General features: G+C 44.7%; 1 protein-coding gene across 1 annotated transcript; it reads left to right on the forward strand.

Moving 5' to 3' along the window:
• Positions 1 to 5,841: 5,841 nt before the first annotated feature.
• LOC124152979 lies at positions 5,842 to 17,979 on the forward strand. The gene is made up of 8 exons (XM_048397087.1): positions 5,842 to 5,927; positions 7,519 to 7,556; positions 8,847 to 8,877; positions 10,286 to 10,457; positions 11,437 to 11,590; positions 12,090 to 12,301; positions 15,676 to 15,821; positions 17,749 to 17,979. Exons 1-8 carry the CDS (start codon positions 5,920 to 5,922, stop codon positions 17,897 to 17,899), a joined length of 912 nt encoding a protein of 303 aa, XP_048253044.1. The 5' UTR covers positions 5,842 to 5,919; the 3' UTR covers positions 17,900 to 17,979.
• The last annotated feature ends 46 nt before the right edge of the window (positions 17,980 to 18,025 follow it).

The following is an 18,025-nucleotide window of genomic DNA, read 5'->3' on the forward strand; positions in this document are numbered from 1 at the left end:
ACTGGAAAATTATGTTCAACTTTGAAACGTAGATTCTCCATACCTTACACGCAGTGACGTTTCACCACCCTTGTAATTGCGACTTAAAAAGTATCAAAAAATATTTAGGGTCATGGAAATTCTTTATCGTACATTTAGATATGATTATATACAAAATCAACTTTAACAAAAATATTCTTAAAAACTACGAGACAGCTGTTGGAAGCGTAAAATACAAGCTGGTCAAGTAACAAAATGCTGCTTTGCGACACGAACAATCTCGATTGACGAGTAAAATGAGAAGTTTACAGTTTATAACGAAACATTTTCAAGAGAATAACAAACGGCAAAAAGCGATATTAACTCCATAAATGACCATCTGATATTTTGCCTTGTCAATGTAGGACTAACGTTAAAAGAACGTCAAAACAGTTTGTGTACTGGCTAGACACTTACGATAAAGGGAGACAATTTGAGTGGAGGTAACTCTTGTATGACAATTGTTCCGTCAAAGTGTTATGTTCACTGCAGTGAAATATCAAGTGTTATGTTTACTGCAGTGAAATATCAAGTGTTATGTTCACTGCAGTTAAATATCAAGTGTTATGCAAATCCTTCAGAATGCGGGAGTCAACGTCATGGACTGGCCGTCAAGGTCTACCGACCTCAATCCCATCGAACACGTCTGGGATGCTCTTGGCAGAAGTCTGCGCACTCTCCAGAACCAACCACAGAATTTGCAAGATCTTGGCACCATTTTGCAGCAACAATGGCGTCGTCTTCCCAATCATGTGTTCACAAGCATCACAAGGTCCATGCGGAGGCGTTGTGTGGCAGTTGTCAACGCACATGGTGGCCATACACGCTACTGAACTTGTGTGCCATCAGATTCTCGTGCTTGGGACTTGATTTAAACTGTTGATGTTATTACCGAATACCGTAGGTGCTTGGAACAAATTATGGTTACCACCGTTAATTATATTAAAATCCTTCTTTGGACATTAATGATTAATAATTACCTTCTCTGATACATTTGTCCGTTGTATATCATATATGGGATTACTTTTAAAAATGTGAAGTTTTTAATTTGAAATTATGGAGTCCCAAAGAGGGACAGGTCAGCCGATACTGCTTAGGCAGAAGGCGACCTCTTAAACACTTACTGCAACAACAACATGTATTTAGTAAACTAGAGATAAAAATCAAAATCAAAGCCTCTATAGCAGAAAGATAACAAGCTCAATGGGACTCAAGTAAGATCGGCAGATGGCTATACAACATTCAACCCAAGGTCCTACAAAAGCCATCATCATACTCAAATGAAAGGAAAGCTGAAATTGGCATCTTATGCCCCAGACTCGGTCACGAAAAGCACTGTGACAAGGTTTGTTCATCTTGCAATCAGGCTGAAACCATTGCTCACGTGTTACTAGAATGTCAAGACCATGCCCCAGCCCGGGCTAGGTTAAAACAAGAATTGCAGTTAGATCCGCTATCTGTCATAGATCTCCTAAAGCCAAGAGATGCAATAGCGAAGGCCAAACTAACTCTATTTCTGAGAGATGGACAGCTACTCGAACGTAAACTGACGTCCAAAAGAAACTTTACCAACTGAAAATATAAATTTCAGACAAAGTATAATTTTTTTTCGATGAAGTCTATCTAAAACACATAACCTAAATACAACAATAGTGTATGCAGAAAATGTTAATCGTATGTTACATGTTTGCGAGATAACAAGCGAAAAAGTGAAAAACATGTGCACCACGGACAACTGCAAATGCACGTGCGGGTAAGGGTATGAAACGATTGCAACGGCAAGTCAGACATCCACAGTGATGAAAAAAAGACCAAAAGAAATGCTACGACTCACAGTCGAACAACGTGAACGAGCCCTGGGTATGGTACAGATGGGAGCAACCCACGCCCATATTGCACGAACCTTCGGTTGCTCCCGTGTTGCCTTTACCAACTTGATACAACGTTACAGACTGACAGGGCGGCACGCTGACAGGACAAGAACAGGCAGACCCAGGGTGACCACGCCCCATGATGACCGATACTTGCGTACCTTGCACCTCCGAAATCGCTTACTGACAGTGACGTCATCGGCGACAAATGCCTTAGGTCACAGGGTTAGTCGACAGACAGTGGCCAGGAGACTCAGGGCTCATGGAATCAGGGCTTTTAGACCATACAGAGGACAGCTATTGACAGCGCAACATCGTCGTCTGCGATTGAGATGGGCCCGGACTGTACGACGCTGGCAACGACGTGACTGGCCGAGGGTTGTCTTCACTGACGAAAGTCGATTCTGTATTTTTAGGGTTGATGGAAGACAACGTGTTTACCGCCGAAGGGGTGAACGAACGGCGGCGTGATGCGTGCAGGAGGTCGTACCATATGGTGGAGGGAGTGTCATGGTGTTGGGAGGGATCTGTGGGCAGGAGAGGACACCGCTGGTCATCGTTGACGGAAACTTGACAGCTCAGCAGTATATGGATAACATTCTTCGTCCAGTTGTCCTACCATTTCTCCAACAGCAGCCACGTGGTGTCATTTATCAGCATGACAACGCTAGAGCCCATACAGCCTGAATTGTCACTAACTTCCTCGCAGCCAACAACGTCAACGTCCTGCCGTGGCCTGCACGCTCACCCGACATGTCCCCCATAGAACACCTCTTGGGCTTGATGGATCGTCGTGTTCGACAACGACCACACTTTCCAGCCAACCGGCAAGAACTGATCTTGGCCCTCTAAGAAGAATGGCGTCAAATCCCTCGTGACCTCATCAGACGACTGACTTTTTCTGTGCGTCAAAGAGTTTTTGCGTGTATTGAGGCATTTGGTGGTCACACACGCTACTAATGACTTGTTATTGAACGTGAGCGATTGTTTATGTACTCTGCCTATTGTCCATGATTCTGAAAGCTCGAGTTTTGTACCACACCCAACTTTGGGGGGCTCTGACGTCATTCTCGGTCGCGGTATGATTGTCATTTTCAGTGTTGATTATGTTGATATATTGATCTTCTCAATACACTTTACGTCATGCATGTATGTTTTGTTGTTTTTGAGCAAGAGTGATTTCAAACTCTGGTAAAGTTTCTTTTGGACGTCAGTTTAAATAAACAGAGCCGCCAAAGATAAAATTGAAATTATATCAATATACGAAAATAGAAATCATATCAATACAAGTACAGAAATTCTGTATACCAAACTCGCACACAAGTCTCAAAGAGGGACAGGTCAGCCGAAATTGTAAAAGGCGACCTCCTAAACACTTAAAGCAACAACAACAAACATGTATTTCATTTCACTATGGCGAACCTTCAGCGAGATGAATACATAACTCCACAGCGTGGTGGTCAACAGTTCCTACATGATGGCTTTCGCTATCGCGTGAACGTCCGGCGTCAGCTGGCTGTCCATTGGAAGTGTGTCTTTGGTAGATGCAAAGGTCGACTAACTACCATTGGAGATCATGTCTCCTCAGTTCATGATCACAGTCATCCATCGGTTGAGCGTGAAGAACAGTTACGACTCATCAGCAGACTTAGGCAACGTGTGGAGGAAGACACAACATCCATTCAGCAGATCTACGAGGACGAAGAGTCAAAACTCGATGCTCCTTCAGCTGCCACCGTCGCTCCTTAGACAGCATGAAGTCCGGACTCTACCGACATCACAGAGAGGTTCTACCTCTATTACCAAAGACCCTCTCAGTAAACAAGATCCCCGCGTTCGCCACAAAAGAGATGCTGGACATTCTCTCGGACTCTATACACTGTCTACTTGGATGGTGCCTTCTACACATGCCGAAAAGACATATGAGATTGTGGGAGCACCTTGCCACTGAAGAAAGACACCACTTCAGTCCCTTGATGCTGCCGGCCACTATTGAAGTTTAAATGACTTTGTGTATGACTAGTGATTTGAACTATTGTGACTTGCTCTCTGTTAGACCATGATCATTGTTGTATATTTATTTTATGCATCATAAAGAATAAAATATCTTACATTAATACCCACTGTTTGTCTTCTTGTCTAATACCACATGATCCCGTCCATTCTTCACAAACGGTAGACGTGTGTGTGACTATCAGACAATAACTTATTGTTATAAGACTGTAGGCAACGTGGGGGGTAGGCTATATGATACCAATCCTTTGCTGTGCCTTTATAGACTTTAAGAAGGAATTCGAAATGGTAGACAGAAAAAAACTTTTGTAACTTTAAAAAAGAGCACGTATGAGTCAGTGGCTGCATGTGTGAAAGCTAACGCTGGTACGACATGACGGTTAATACCACATCAGGTGTGCGACAGAGCTGCGTCCTGAGTCCACTACTATTAATTTTCTTTATAAATGAACTTGTTGATGTTATATATCAGAAATGCAGTAATGGATATTTGTAACTCAAGAAGTTAATGATTTACTTTTACTTTTATTTGCTGGTGATATAGTTATGTTTTCAATGTCCTGTGAATGGTCTACAAAAGCAACTGAACGCCCTACAGCGGTTTTGTGACACTTGGGGGCTAGAGCTTAACCTAGACAAGTCAAATATACTTGTATTTGGAAATGAAGGTAAAGATGTGCAAAAGGAAAAATGTTCGTTTCGTAATGTAAACATGACTTGTTTCCTATTATGATTATTAAGTTTATTCTTATTTCATTGCGGTTAAACTGGTCAATGGCCTGCAAAACGCTTTCTGCTCAGACCAAGAAAGTTCTGCTTCTTAATTTATTTGAAGAAAACAAGTTCGTTACATTTTCAACAGCCAGTATCCGTTCTTAAAAAAAACATATCACAAATTCGTGTATATGGTGCAGAGTTTTGGGGCACCAGGAATTTTGAAGAATTTGAAAAGGTTCATGTGTCATATTTTAAAATATTTCTTGCTGTTGGAAAGTTGGCTTCAAATAAAACTATAGCACTAAACTGGTATCTTTAGATAAAGCGACAAAAACATTTCCACATCCAATAGAAATATCTGCATAAAGCGTAAAGCGGAGTCGCTTGTATACCATGAGTATGTGTGTATGAATCACGATCAAAGAGAAATGATACCAGATGTTCGCGAATAGGTGAGCATATCCTGCCCAACCGGTGGCACCCGTCACAAACACACGCAAAGGCAAGTCAATATTTCTAAAAATAAATGACAAACATACATGGGCATCTGATATCAGAACACTATTATTTTCCTGTGTGCTTTCCTTTGTTTTGGATTGATCAAGATGTTGAGAATAAGATATAATTCATTTCTACCTTTAAACAAGGACTCGTTGATATTTTCGTTCAAAACTGGTCGAAAGGAATTAGATCCCCTCAATTTCTTTCACATTATGCTTCCATTAAATTTGTGTTTGAACCTGAGAAATATTTGATATCAAATGATAAATCCTTTCTACGAGTGATGTGGACGTTAAGAATCTCTTTACATTGTTTACAAATACAATATGAAAGGAAGAACAAAGACATAGACTGTTGAAATATTATTTGTACATATTGTAAATCTGACTTCCATGTTCTGTTTATCTGCGATGCCTTTGCTTCCCCAAGAAAGAAATATTTTCCACATTCAGAAAATACATATGTAAATCACCAAGTGATGTACACTTTTCTCAACTCAAATGATGTACATACTTTTAAGTCAGGAGCCATTTTATCAAACACTAATTCTACAAGATCTCAAAGAGTTGCTAATTTAGCAAATTCCCTGTCAGTCACGAAGCTACCAACTTTGTTCTGTTCACTGTATTGTACTCTTGGCCACAAGGCCGAGAACCTGAATAAACGCGACTATCTGTCTGTTCTACAAATGTTTTTATCTATACTTAGAGACCTACATACAGACATCGCATGTTGTTTATCTCAGGATAAAACTCCAGCTGTTGCTTGGCTGGTGGGATTGGACTTGAGGACGCTCAGCATGTTTGGGTAGGTGTTGGAAGAAAACTACATTTCTCTCGAATGTAACTCTAATAATGTACATTATTTTATCAAGAACGAATTCATTATACAAAAGTAATAAACACTCATGACCACCAAACTTTATTGTTGACTTTCCGAAAAAGATCAAATATTTCTTTTTCGTGGCCATTCGTGATTTTCCATAGTAAATCTATTTTATTATGGCATAAAGATTTCTCTTTTAAACCGATTCAAATGAGGCGTTGAATGAAATATATACTGCAAGGCAAAAGAACGTATATGATCGAAAATTTGATTTGACAAAACATTACAAATGTTATCAAAACGTTACAAGGCTGAAACATGTCGAAAACACAACCCCGTTGGTTTGGATCATGCACGTGCAGCAGTGAAAAACTTCTGAAGATTTTTCGGGTACCATTAAAATGCACTTGCAGAAACAGTATAAAATGCCCGATGCTAGTTGAAGGAGCCGACAACATTCACTGTAGATACTAGACCCACCTTGGCCCCCACAACCCCACGCTAGTTGAAGGAGCCGACAACATTCACTGTAGATACTAGACCCACCTTGGCCCCCACAACCCCACGCTAGTTGAAGGAGCCGACAACATTCACTGTAGATACTAGACCCACCTTGGCCCCCACAACCCCACGCTAGTTGACGAGCCGACATCACTCAGTGTAGACACTAGACCCACCTTGACCCCCACAACCCCACGCTAGTTGAAGGAGCCGACATCACTCAGTGTAGATACAAGACCCACCTTGGCCCCCACAACCCCACGCTAGTTGAAGGAGCCGACAACATTCACTGTAGATACTAGACCCACCTTGGCCCCCACAACCCCACGCTAGTTGACGAGCCGACATCACTCAGTGTAGACACTAGACCCACCTTGACCCCCACAACCCCACGCTAGTTGAAGGAGCCGACATCACTCAGTGTAGACACTAGGCCCACCTTGGCCCCCACAACCCCACGCTAGTTGAAGGAGCCGTCAACACTCAGTGTAGACACTAGACCCACCTTGGCCCCCACAACCCCACGCTAGTTGAAGGAGCCGACAACACTCAGTGTAGACACTAGACCCACCTTGGCCCCCAACAACCCCACGCTAGTTGAAGGAGCCGTCAACACTCACTGTAGATACTAGACCCACCTTGGCCCCCACAACCCCACGCTAGTTGAAGGAGACCACAACACTCACTGTAGATACTAGACCCACCTTGGCCCCCACAACCCCACGCTAGTTGAAGGAGACCACAACACTCACTGTAGATACTAGACCCACCTTGGCCCCCACAACCCCACGCTAGTTGAAGGAGCCGACAACACTCAGTGTAGACACTAGACCCACCTTGGCCCCCAACAACCCCACGCTAGTTGAAGGAGCCGTCAACACTCAGTGTAGACACTAGACCCACCTTGGCCCCCACAACCCCACGCTAGTTGAAGGAGCCGTCAACACTCAGTGTAGAAACTAGACCCACCTTGGCCCCCACAACCCCACGCTAGTTGAAGGAGCCGACAACATCAATAATGCTCAGAAAGTCCCAAATCCTCACCAGCCACTGGAATCCCTGCTTGTTTCAGCTTGGTGTGGATCAGCGTGTTGGCAGTCAGTTTTACAGGTATGTCTATCTCAGCAGTTGAGTTGGTCAGTGGGGATGTTTGGTAGAGCGGTAACGGTGAACACAGATGTTTGGTAGAGCGGTAACGGCAAACACTGATGTTTGGTAGAGTGGTAACGGTGGACACAGATGTTTGGTAGAGCAGTTACGGCGAACACAGATGTTTGGTAGAGCAGGAACGGTGAACACAGATGTTTGGTAGAGCGGTAACGGCAAACACTGATGTTTGGTAGAGTGGTAACGATGGACACAGATGTTTGGTAGAGCAGTTACGGCGAACACAGATGTTTGGTAGAGCAGGAACGGTGACCCCAGATGTTTGGTAGAGCAGTTATGGTGTGCACAGATGTTTGGTAGAGCGGTAACGGTGAACACAGATGTTTGGTAGAGTGGTAACGGTGAACACAGATGTTTGGTAGAGCGGTAACTGCAAACACTGATATTTGGTAGAGCGATAACGGTGAACACAGATGTTTGGTAGAGCGGGAACGGTGAACACTGATGTTTGGTAGAGTGGTAACGGCGAACATAGATGTTTGGTAGAGTGTAACAGTGAACACTGATGTTTTGTAGAGTGGTAACAGTGAACACAGATGTTTGGTAGAGCGGTAACGGTGAACACAGATGTTTGGTAGAGCGGTAACGGTGAACACAGATGTTTGGTAGAGTGGTAACGGCGAACATAGATGTTTGGTAGAGTGTAACAGTGAAAACTGATGTTTGATAGAGTGGTAACGGTGAACACTCATATTTGGTAAAATGGTGACGGTGAACACTGATGTTTGGTAGAGCAGTAGCAGCGAACATAGATGTTTGTTAAAGTTCAACAGTGAACACTGATGTTTGATAGAGCGGTAACGGTGAACACAGATGTTTGGTAGAGCGGTAACGGTGAACACAGATGTTTGGTAGAGTGGTAACGGTTAACGCTGATGTTTGGTAGAGCGTTAACGGTGAACACAGACATTTGGTAGAATGGTAACGGTGAACACAGATGTTTGGTAGAGCGGTAACGGTAAACACAGATGTTTGGTAGAGCGGTAACGGTAAACACTGGTGTTTGGTAGAATGGTAACGGTGAACACAGATGTTTGGTAGAGCGGTAACGGCGAACATAGATGTTTGGTAGAGTGTAACAGTGAAAACTGATGTTTGATAGAGTGGTAACGGTGATCACTCATATTTGTTAAAATGGTGACGGTGAACACTGATGTTTGGTTATGTTGTGACGGTTAACAAACAACAAACAAACAACACAGAAGATGTACTCGCTTTTTCTACTTTCTTCAGGTGTGTTCGGGGACGTCCCTCATCGGCTGAGGTATGTACTGACGTTGTGGCCGAGCAGCTCCCCCGTTTGTGAGTGCCAGTATAAAGATATACTTTCTATGGTCTCGATATCTACCGTGTGTACAGTGTATAGGGAGGGAGACGTACATTGAACGCTACTTACCTGGACACACACTGGTACATGCATTACTGGATCTGATCGGCGACATAGCGTCTGTGCAGTGAACATGGTGGCAAGGGCGGTTGGGTAGCCTAGTGGTTAAAGCGTTCGCACGTCACGCTGAAGGTCCGAGTTCGATTTCCCACATGGGTACAATGTGTGAAGCACATTTCTAGTGTCCCAAGCCATGATATTGCTGGAATAGTTCAGAAAGCGGCGTAAAACCATACCCACTCACTCACGCACAGATATCAAAGTAGTAAAGCTATCCACATTAAGCACATAGTGGACTTATGTTTCTAAAGGAGATGGCATATATTCAATTTACGTTTATGTGTTAAACGGTTATCACTTTCAGAAAAATAAGTCGACTTACTTTATAGTCAAAACAGAGCAGTTCATTTCAGTGAGACTACACAATTCTAAGTAGAGATTTTCTTTTTTGGTTTACCTATTCCGCCGTCCTTAAAAAATGAAACTGATCTTTTATATTGTTCAAATGCAAAATTACATGCTAACCTCAAAACAATTGTGTATACAGTAGTTAAAAACTGCAAAACAATTGGTTAGTTGTGGGTAACCATGAAGACAAGCTACAACCCGTCACCGCAAGGCAACATATTCAGAAAACATTTTGAAGAACAAACAAATAATATTTATCTAAATTTAAATCTAACTCACAAATATTTTCACGTCTATAGATCAGAATTTTTCACATGAAAATCCGTAAGCCAAGAAATTGAAGTCTGACTTGTAAATGTCTTGATCCGAGAGCTGTGTACCCGTGAAGATCCAGGATAGAATAGGTCTTCAGCAACCCATGCTTGCCGTAAAAGGCGACTACGCTTGTCGTATGAGGCGACTAACGGGATCGGGTGGTCAGACTCGATGACTTGGTTGATACATGCCACCGTATTCCAATTGCGTGGATCGATGCTCATGATGTCAGTCACTTGATTGTCTGGTCCAGACTCGATTATTTACAGACCGCCGACATATAGCTGGAATATTGCTGAGTGAGGCGTTAAACAACAAACAAACAAACAAACAAAAGCTGTTGTTTGTTGATCACTATGTTCTTCTACACTTGACGGAGTAATGGATGCGCAAGAACTAGTCCTTGGGGCCGTTGTACAAAGCGATTTAGCACTTAGGTGATCATAACTGCCATACCTTAACATAGACTTACGACAGTCGTAGAGCTAAGGTTGTCTTGTACAACGACACCCTGATCTATCTAGCCATCAATGACACTATACTCATGTATTTTCTCGATCAGCCCTGAGGACCGCGAGACGCTGCTCCGCCTGGGGTCCCCCCGAGCGTCCCTCCCCGCGGGCTTCAAATACAAGTATGTGGGTAGCGGTGGGGTCATCAAGAACACCAAATCTTCCGGCCACTGGTTGGAGGTCGCCGCGAGTCCCAAAACTACCGAAACTGGGCACTATGAGGTAATATAGCACCAGGTGTCTGAACCTTGGCATTATGATGTAATATGGCACATGTGTCTGAACTTTGGGACAAGAAGGTAATATAAAACCAGGCGTCTGAACCCTGGCACCATGATGTAATTTAACACCGGGTGTCTGAACTAGACACTATGAGGTAATATAACACCGTGTGTCTCAACCCTGGCACTGTGAGGTAATTTAACACCGGGTGTCTGAGCCTTGACAGTATCAGGTAATATGACATTATTAGGTGTTCCAAGATGAGCCGAGACCTTTCCCCCATTGCACACGTCTGGGACATGATAGGGAGACGTGTGCCGTCCACTGTGACTGAACTTGGCCAGGCGCTGCAAGAGGAGTGGGACAGACTCCCTCAAATCGCCACTTAGAGACTCATAACCAGTACGCCACGTCGGGTGAATGGATGTTTGACAAATCGTGGCGGTGTTACGCACGACTGATTGAGAAACGTTAACTTTGAAATTTCCCACATCCTTCAAGATTGTTGGCGCTCATAACATCTGCCATACCTCACTACCGGTTGTAACGTGTTCCTAATTCGTTCTGGGGCACGGGTGGCCCAGTCGTCTGAGGCGCCGCGATACGCTGTGCAGAATTGTGTCCCTTGGGAACGCCAGAAACCTATGATTGTGGGTTCGAATCCCGGTTCGCCCCGATTATGTTTCTAGATTTGTCAGCACCATACCCGTGCTCGTGGGTTTCACCGAAGTGGTAAACGTCTGAGACCTGCATCACTTCGGGCTTTCCTCCCACATTAAGCTGACACGCCGCGATATAACTGGAATACTGTTAAAAGTGGCGTTAATCCCAACTCACTCACTCACTCCTAATTCGTTCATAATTACCATACAACTATTACTAGAAACTAACATCTCTTACAATGTTGGAAATATTAAGTTATTTCCGTGTATCCCTTCTTTTTTAAGAGAATATATGTAAATATTACATTTCCACGTAGGCGGCACTGATCGTGAGTAAAATGACACGCCACATGCCCTCGGCAGTCTTCGCCAAGCTCTCCGCGGGTGGGTCTGTGGGGGTGTTCACACGGACAGAGACACTCGCCATCTACCCGGACTACTATCGACTGAAGGACACGCCCGCCTGTCGTGGTAACCCCTTTAAATTCATAGAATAATCTTTCGAAACGTAACGCCAAATACAGCCTACTTTAATGCTAACTTTTAAATCTGGAATTATATTTAAAAGTTAAATTTTACGAGTTGAAGTAGTTTGGTAACTCTGTGCTTGCTTGTTGTTGTTTTTTTTTTCTGTTTTACTGATCTGCCATAGAGTGAGTGAGTGATATTGGTTTAAGGTCGCTCTAGGGAGTATTAAAATAACATGCCAGCTGAATATGGAAGGAAACGTCACTGCGTTATCACAATGGAGAAACCCATTGATAGACCACTGACCAATCGCAGGCCGAATCCGTGCTTCTTACGTCATCAGCGGATCCTGAAACGGCTAAGGGCAGCAACACAGCGTCTCATACCACAGTACCAGCAGGTCTGCCGTAGAACAGAAACCTGGGTTTCTCCGAATATCGACAATTAGTGACCTCTGAGCCTTGAGTGTTATTAACCGTTATTGCTGTTTTAAAAATTTCAGGAAGCTGCGCCGGACATTGCTCTGCTTCCTGTACGTTTGACGGCCGGAAGTGGAGCACCGTTGCTGGTGCCGGCGGAGCGAGGGCCGTGATCCTTGACGACAACGTGATGTGTACGTCACGTGACCCCTATAATCACCATGAGAACATACTGGTTCACGAGTTCACCCATACCATCCACCACCATGGCCTTGATTCCCATCACTATTCACAGGTATTGATTCCCTCGATTTTTCACAGGTATTGATTCCCATCACAATTCACAGGTATTGATTCCCACCACTGTACAGAGGTACTGATTCCTACCACTATACACAGGTATTGATTCCCACCACTATACACAGGTATTGATTCCCACCACTTGACACTGGTATTGAATTCCGCGACTATACACAGGTATTGATTCCCACCACTGTACAGAGGTATTGATTCCCACCACTATACACAGGTATTGATTCCCACCACTATTCACAGGTATTGAATTCCGCGACTATACACAGGTATTGATTCCCACCACTATACACAGGTACTGATTCCCACCACTATACACAGGTATTGATTCCCACCACTATTCACAGGTATTGATTCCCACCACTATTCACAGGTATTGATTCCCACCACTATTCACAGGTATTGATTCCCCACCACTATACACAGGTACTGATTCCCACCACTATACACAGGTATTGATTCCCACCACTATACACAGGTATTGATTCCCACCACTATACACAAGTATTGATTCCCACCACTATACACAGGTATTGATTCCCACCACTATACACAGGTATTGATTCCCACCAGTATACACAGGTACTGATTCCCCACCACTATACACAGGTACTGATTCCCACCACTATACACAGGTACTGATTCCCACCACTATACACAGGTACTGATTCCCACCACTATACACAGGTATTGATTCCCACCACTATACACAGGTATTGATTCCCACCACTATACACAGGTATTGATTCCCACCACTATACACGGGTATTGATTCCCACCACTATACACTGGTATTGAATTCCGCGACTATTCACAGGTATTGATTCCTACCACTATTCACAGGTATTGATTCCCACCACTATACACAGGTATTGATTCCCACCAATATACACAGGTATTGATGCCCACCACTATCCACAGGTATTGATGGCCGTGTGTCAGATTGATTAGGTGCTTAATATGTCTCATGCTTAATCTATATCTAGTCTCTGATATGAACTGTTCTAGAGAAAAACAACATTTGTTAATTGATAATTGATGAAATATAATATAATAAACTGAAGTACAAAAGAAAGTACACACCCCTAAAATATCATATATTACGCATATGGTTGAAAAAGTTGTTACATTTTTGGCGCTATCGTAATGTAATGAACAAAACCATTGAGAGCATATCGCAGAAACGTAACCTTGACATTATGATAGGCAACAAAAGCACACATTGTGAAAATGGCAATTTTCTCCATTTGCACGTGCAATGTGCGTAGAAACAGCATAAAAGGCAGTGGATTCTATCGTTCATTACACATTCAACGAAAAAAACACAAGACAAATGCCACGTTTAACAGCAGCGGAGCGAGAGAGAGCCGTGGGAATGTCCCAAGTGGGGGCGTCGAACAGTCACATCGCAAGGACCCTTGGCTGCACCAGGCAAACCATTATCAGACTCCTTCGTCGTGTCAACCAGACTGGCCAGACATCCGACCGCCCAAGAAGAGGAAGACCGAGAGTGACGACCCCTGCAGAAGACCGGTACATACGCACATTACACCTGCGCAACAGGTTCCTCACCATGGCATCAACAGCGTCGACAGCGTTAGGTCACCACATCAGCAGGAACACAGTCATGAGACGACTACGAGCTGCCGGTATCCGGGCTTATCGACCATTCCGTGGGATGACCTTGACCGCTCAACACCGTATCAGCCGTCTTCGCTGGGCAAGAAGAGTCAGACGCTGGCAACGTCGTGACTGGTCACGAGTCCTCTTTACCGATGAAAGTCGATTCAACCTCTACCATGCTGACGGTAGAGTGAGAGTCTACCGACGTAGAGGCGAGCGACTGGCTGGAGCATGTGTCCAACAAGTTCATCCTTTTGGCGGGGGCAGCGTTATGGTTTGGGGAGGCATTTGCGGCGTACAGAAGACGGATTTGGTCATTCTCCACCAGACCCTGACAGCCCAGAGGTACAGGGACCAAGTGTTACAGCCGGTGGTGATCCCCTTCATGCAAGGGCAAAGGCAGGGGTTTCTTTTTCAGCAAGATAACGCCCGACCACACACCGCTAGACTCACTATGGACTTCCTGAACCGTCAGAACATTCAGCTTTTGCCTTGGCCGTCACGCTCTCCGGACTTGTCACCCATTGAACACCCGTGGGACCATCTCGGTAGACAGTTGCGACGACGTGCACAGCCACCAACCACCATACCACAGCTGGAACAGGCTCTGCGAGAAGAGTGGCAGCGTATCCCTAATGACGTCATCCGACGGTTGACCTTTTCCATGAGAAGGCGTGTCCTGGCTTGCATTAACTCAAATGGGGGTCATACGAGGTACTGAGACAACTCGCATGGCCTTCATACCTGGGACTGTCATCATTTCTACAGGTGTGATTTTTGATGAGTGACCGCCTATGGACGTTATTGTCAACTGAAAGGTTTTATGTGGCCACAAATCTTTAAATCCATTCTATACATGTTTGAAAATGACTCAACAATGACATTAAACATTACAATCACAATAAAGTTTGCCCTGTCTTCTTTTACTGTCAGAATAGTGGGGTGTGTACTTTCTTTTGTACTTCAGTTTATAATAAAAGTAGCCCAGAGACTTTCTTCATTTTCAGATACTGCAGTAACCTATACTGGCCAAATATTATAGACTTGCACGGGCTGTATTGGATATATTTGTTTCAGCGTCTGTATGACAGAATTGTATGATCTTAACTTCGCCCTGATTATGTTTCTGGTCACAAGTTGTCAGCGCCAAACCCATATCGTGGCATGGTATCTCAATGTGCTCGCACTATAAATCGGCATCAGTCCGGACCAGTACAAGCACACCCACGTGTGCATGTACGTCGCTATATAAGTGCAATTACCCCATTTCACCTCACCTCACCTCAACTCACCTCACCTTCCAACACGAATAATCCAACGACGAGTTACCGAAATAAACATCATACAACTTAATCATTTGGTGACACATTCAACAAAAATAATGGTTACGTGATAATTTCTTGACTAAACAAACGCAATTCCGGGCTCTAATTCCATTATGTATTTTAATTTAAAACAATTAAACAAATTCACACCTTCAAAAAAGCTGTGCTCCTAACTACCACACCCCACACAATACACCCCACAACTCTAATACACATACTCAACAAACAAGCACACACAACCCCCCCCCCCCCCCCCCCCATCCCCCCCACACACACCCCCCCACACACACACCCACATCACCACATTCCCCACCCCTCCACCCACCCACCAACTCAACCGTATATATTCTGTTGAACGAAAATTGGGTTTCCCCCGAAGATCACGAATCTGTATTCGTGAATCCGGCAGATCAATGCGGCCTACAACCACGCCAAGTCCGCGAACCTGTGGGTGCTGTCGGCATACGCCATGGCCAACTACGAGGAATACTTCGCGGAGGGCGCCACAGCTTACTTCAACGTCAACCAGGAGGCCAGCGCTGCAGGCATGAACAAGTGAGTGAGTGAGTGAGTGGATGAGTGAATGAGTGAGTGAGTGGGTCACGGCTTACTTCAACGTCAACCGGAAGGCCAGGGCTGCAGGCATGAACAGGTGAGTGAGTGAGTGAGTGGGTCACGACTTAGTTCAACGTCAACCTTGAGGCCAACGCTGCAGGCATGAACAAGTGAGTGAGTGAGTGAGTGTGTTGGTGAGTGAACGAGTAAGTGAGTGAGTGAGTGAATGGGTCACGGCTTACTTTAACGTCAACCAGGAGGCCAGCGCTGCAGGAGTAAGTGAGTGAGTGAGTGAGTGAGTGAGTGAGTGAGTGAGTGAATGGGTCACGGCTTACTTTAACGTCAACCAGGAGGCCAGCGCTGGAGGCATGAACAAGTGAGTGAGTGAGTGAGTGAATGGGTCACGGCTTACTTTAACGTCAACCAGGAGGCCAGCGCTGGAGGCATGAACAAGTGAGTGAGTGAGTGAGTGAGTGGGCCACGGCTTACTTCAACGTCAACCAGGAGGCCAGCGCTGCAGGCATGAACAAGTGAGTGAGTGAGTGTGTTGGTGAGTGAACGAGTGAGTGAGTGAGTGAGTGAATGGGTCACGGCTTACTTTAACGTCAACCAGGAGGCCAGCCCTGCAGGAGTAAGTGAGTGAGTGAGTGAATGAACGTGTGAGTGAGTGAGTGAGTGAGTGAGTGAGTGAGTGAGTGAATGGGTCACGGCTTACTTTAACGTCAACCAGGAGGCCAGCGCTGGGGGCATGAACTAGTGAGTGAATGAGTGAGTGAGTGAGTGAGTCACGGCTTACTTCAACGTCAACCAGGACGTCAGCGCTGCAGGCACGAACAAGTGAGTGAGTGAGCGAGTGAGTGAGTGGGTCACGGCTTACTTCAACGTCAACCATGAAGCCAGCGCTGCAGGCATGAACAAGTGAGTGAGTGAGTGAGTGAGAGGTTCAAGGCTTACTTCAACGTCAACCAGGATCGCCATCATATAGCTGGAATATTGCTGAGTGCAGCGTTAAACAACAAACAAAAAAGGTTATCTCATTATAGTGTCTCCTAAACTTGGTAAGTTCTAGGTACTTGTAGTGAGTGAGTATGGTTTTACGCCGCTTTTAGCAATATTCCAGCAATGTCACGGCGGGGGACACCAGAAATGGGCTTCACACATTTTACCCATGTCAGGAATCGAACCCGGGTTTTCGGGCCTGACGAGCGAACTCTTTAACCACTAGGCTACCCGACCGCTCCCTAGGTACCTGTAACTATGGTGAGTCAGTTGATGACGTAAGGGGGGCCGTTGGAGGCGGCAGTTGCAATATGTCGATGTTGTAGTTATGACCCTTTTGATTGATACGAAGTGTTGGTTGCATTTTGAGTTGATCTGAGATTTGAGAAGGAAATATAATAAATGAAAGACTTTTCTTATATTAAACCAGGAACGCCGGACGTAGACAACACATCCATTTGAAAAAACATTAGAATCAACACCAGAATTCAAAATGGCAATCGCCAAATAGATAGATACTGCATATTATCTCTTACTTTCATGTGAAACTTTTGTGAAACGCAATGATGGAGTGCTATTGGTTCGTAAAAATGTTGATCTTTTCCAAACCTATTAATAATTGGATGGTAAATAACTACTTTATTGAAGGGAAGGATTTTTCCATGGCATGTTCACTGCACGTACGACTTTAGGCTCAAATAGATAGAATGCAAAGTGTCACACTATATCTGTACAAAGTATCTAAGTAATATTATCAAGTGTCAGGAAGCCCCTTAATGCTGAGCGCCAGGGTAAAAAAGTACGATCTTAACGTCTGTTGGTATGACGCGGCCGGGGCTCTCCGGGCGGACGCTCTACCATTAGACCACGGTGGCGGTCGCTTAGAAGAAATACATGGGAGGTGTACAATCGTCAATTTTGACAACAGGTGCGACGGGACCCACTACTGCACCAGTGAGACTGCGGCTCGGAACTACCTCAAACACCACGACAACAGACTGTACAGCGTCCTCACTTACGTCTTCACCAACAACCATCCCGAGACGCCCAGCCAGCTGGCTGTGTGCCAGAAGAGCTAGGGGTGAACTGGTCAGGGGAGCGAACCTATTACACGGGCTTCTCGGTGGTTCCAATAGCAAATAAATATCATCGATATGTACAACGTGTTTTTTTCATTTAATTGAGTGAGTTGCGTATCCTGTCGC

This window comes from Haliotis rufescens, unplaced genomic scaffold (assembly GCF_023055435.1).
Source record: "Haliotis rufescens isolate VD_foot unplaced genomic scaffold, xgHalRufe1.0.p SCAF_16, whole genome shotgun sequence".
Taxonomy (NCBI): domain Eukaryota; kingdom Metazoa; phylum Mollusca; class Gastropoda; order Lepetellida; family Haliotidae; genus Haliotis; species Haliotis rufescens.

Excerpts from the sequence above, each read along its gene's own strand:
- LOC124152979 (XM_048397087.1), top strand. Across the intron at positions 8,878-10,285 it reads GACGTCCCTCATCGGCTGAG|CCCTGAGGACCGCGAGACGC; the intron begins GTATGTACTGAC and ends TTTCTCGATCAG. Across the intron at positions 10,458-11,436 it reads CCGAAACTGGGCACTATGAG|GCGGCACTGATCGTGAGTAA; the intron begins GTAATATAGCAC and ends ATTTCCACGTAG.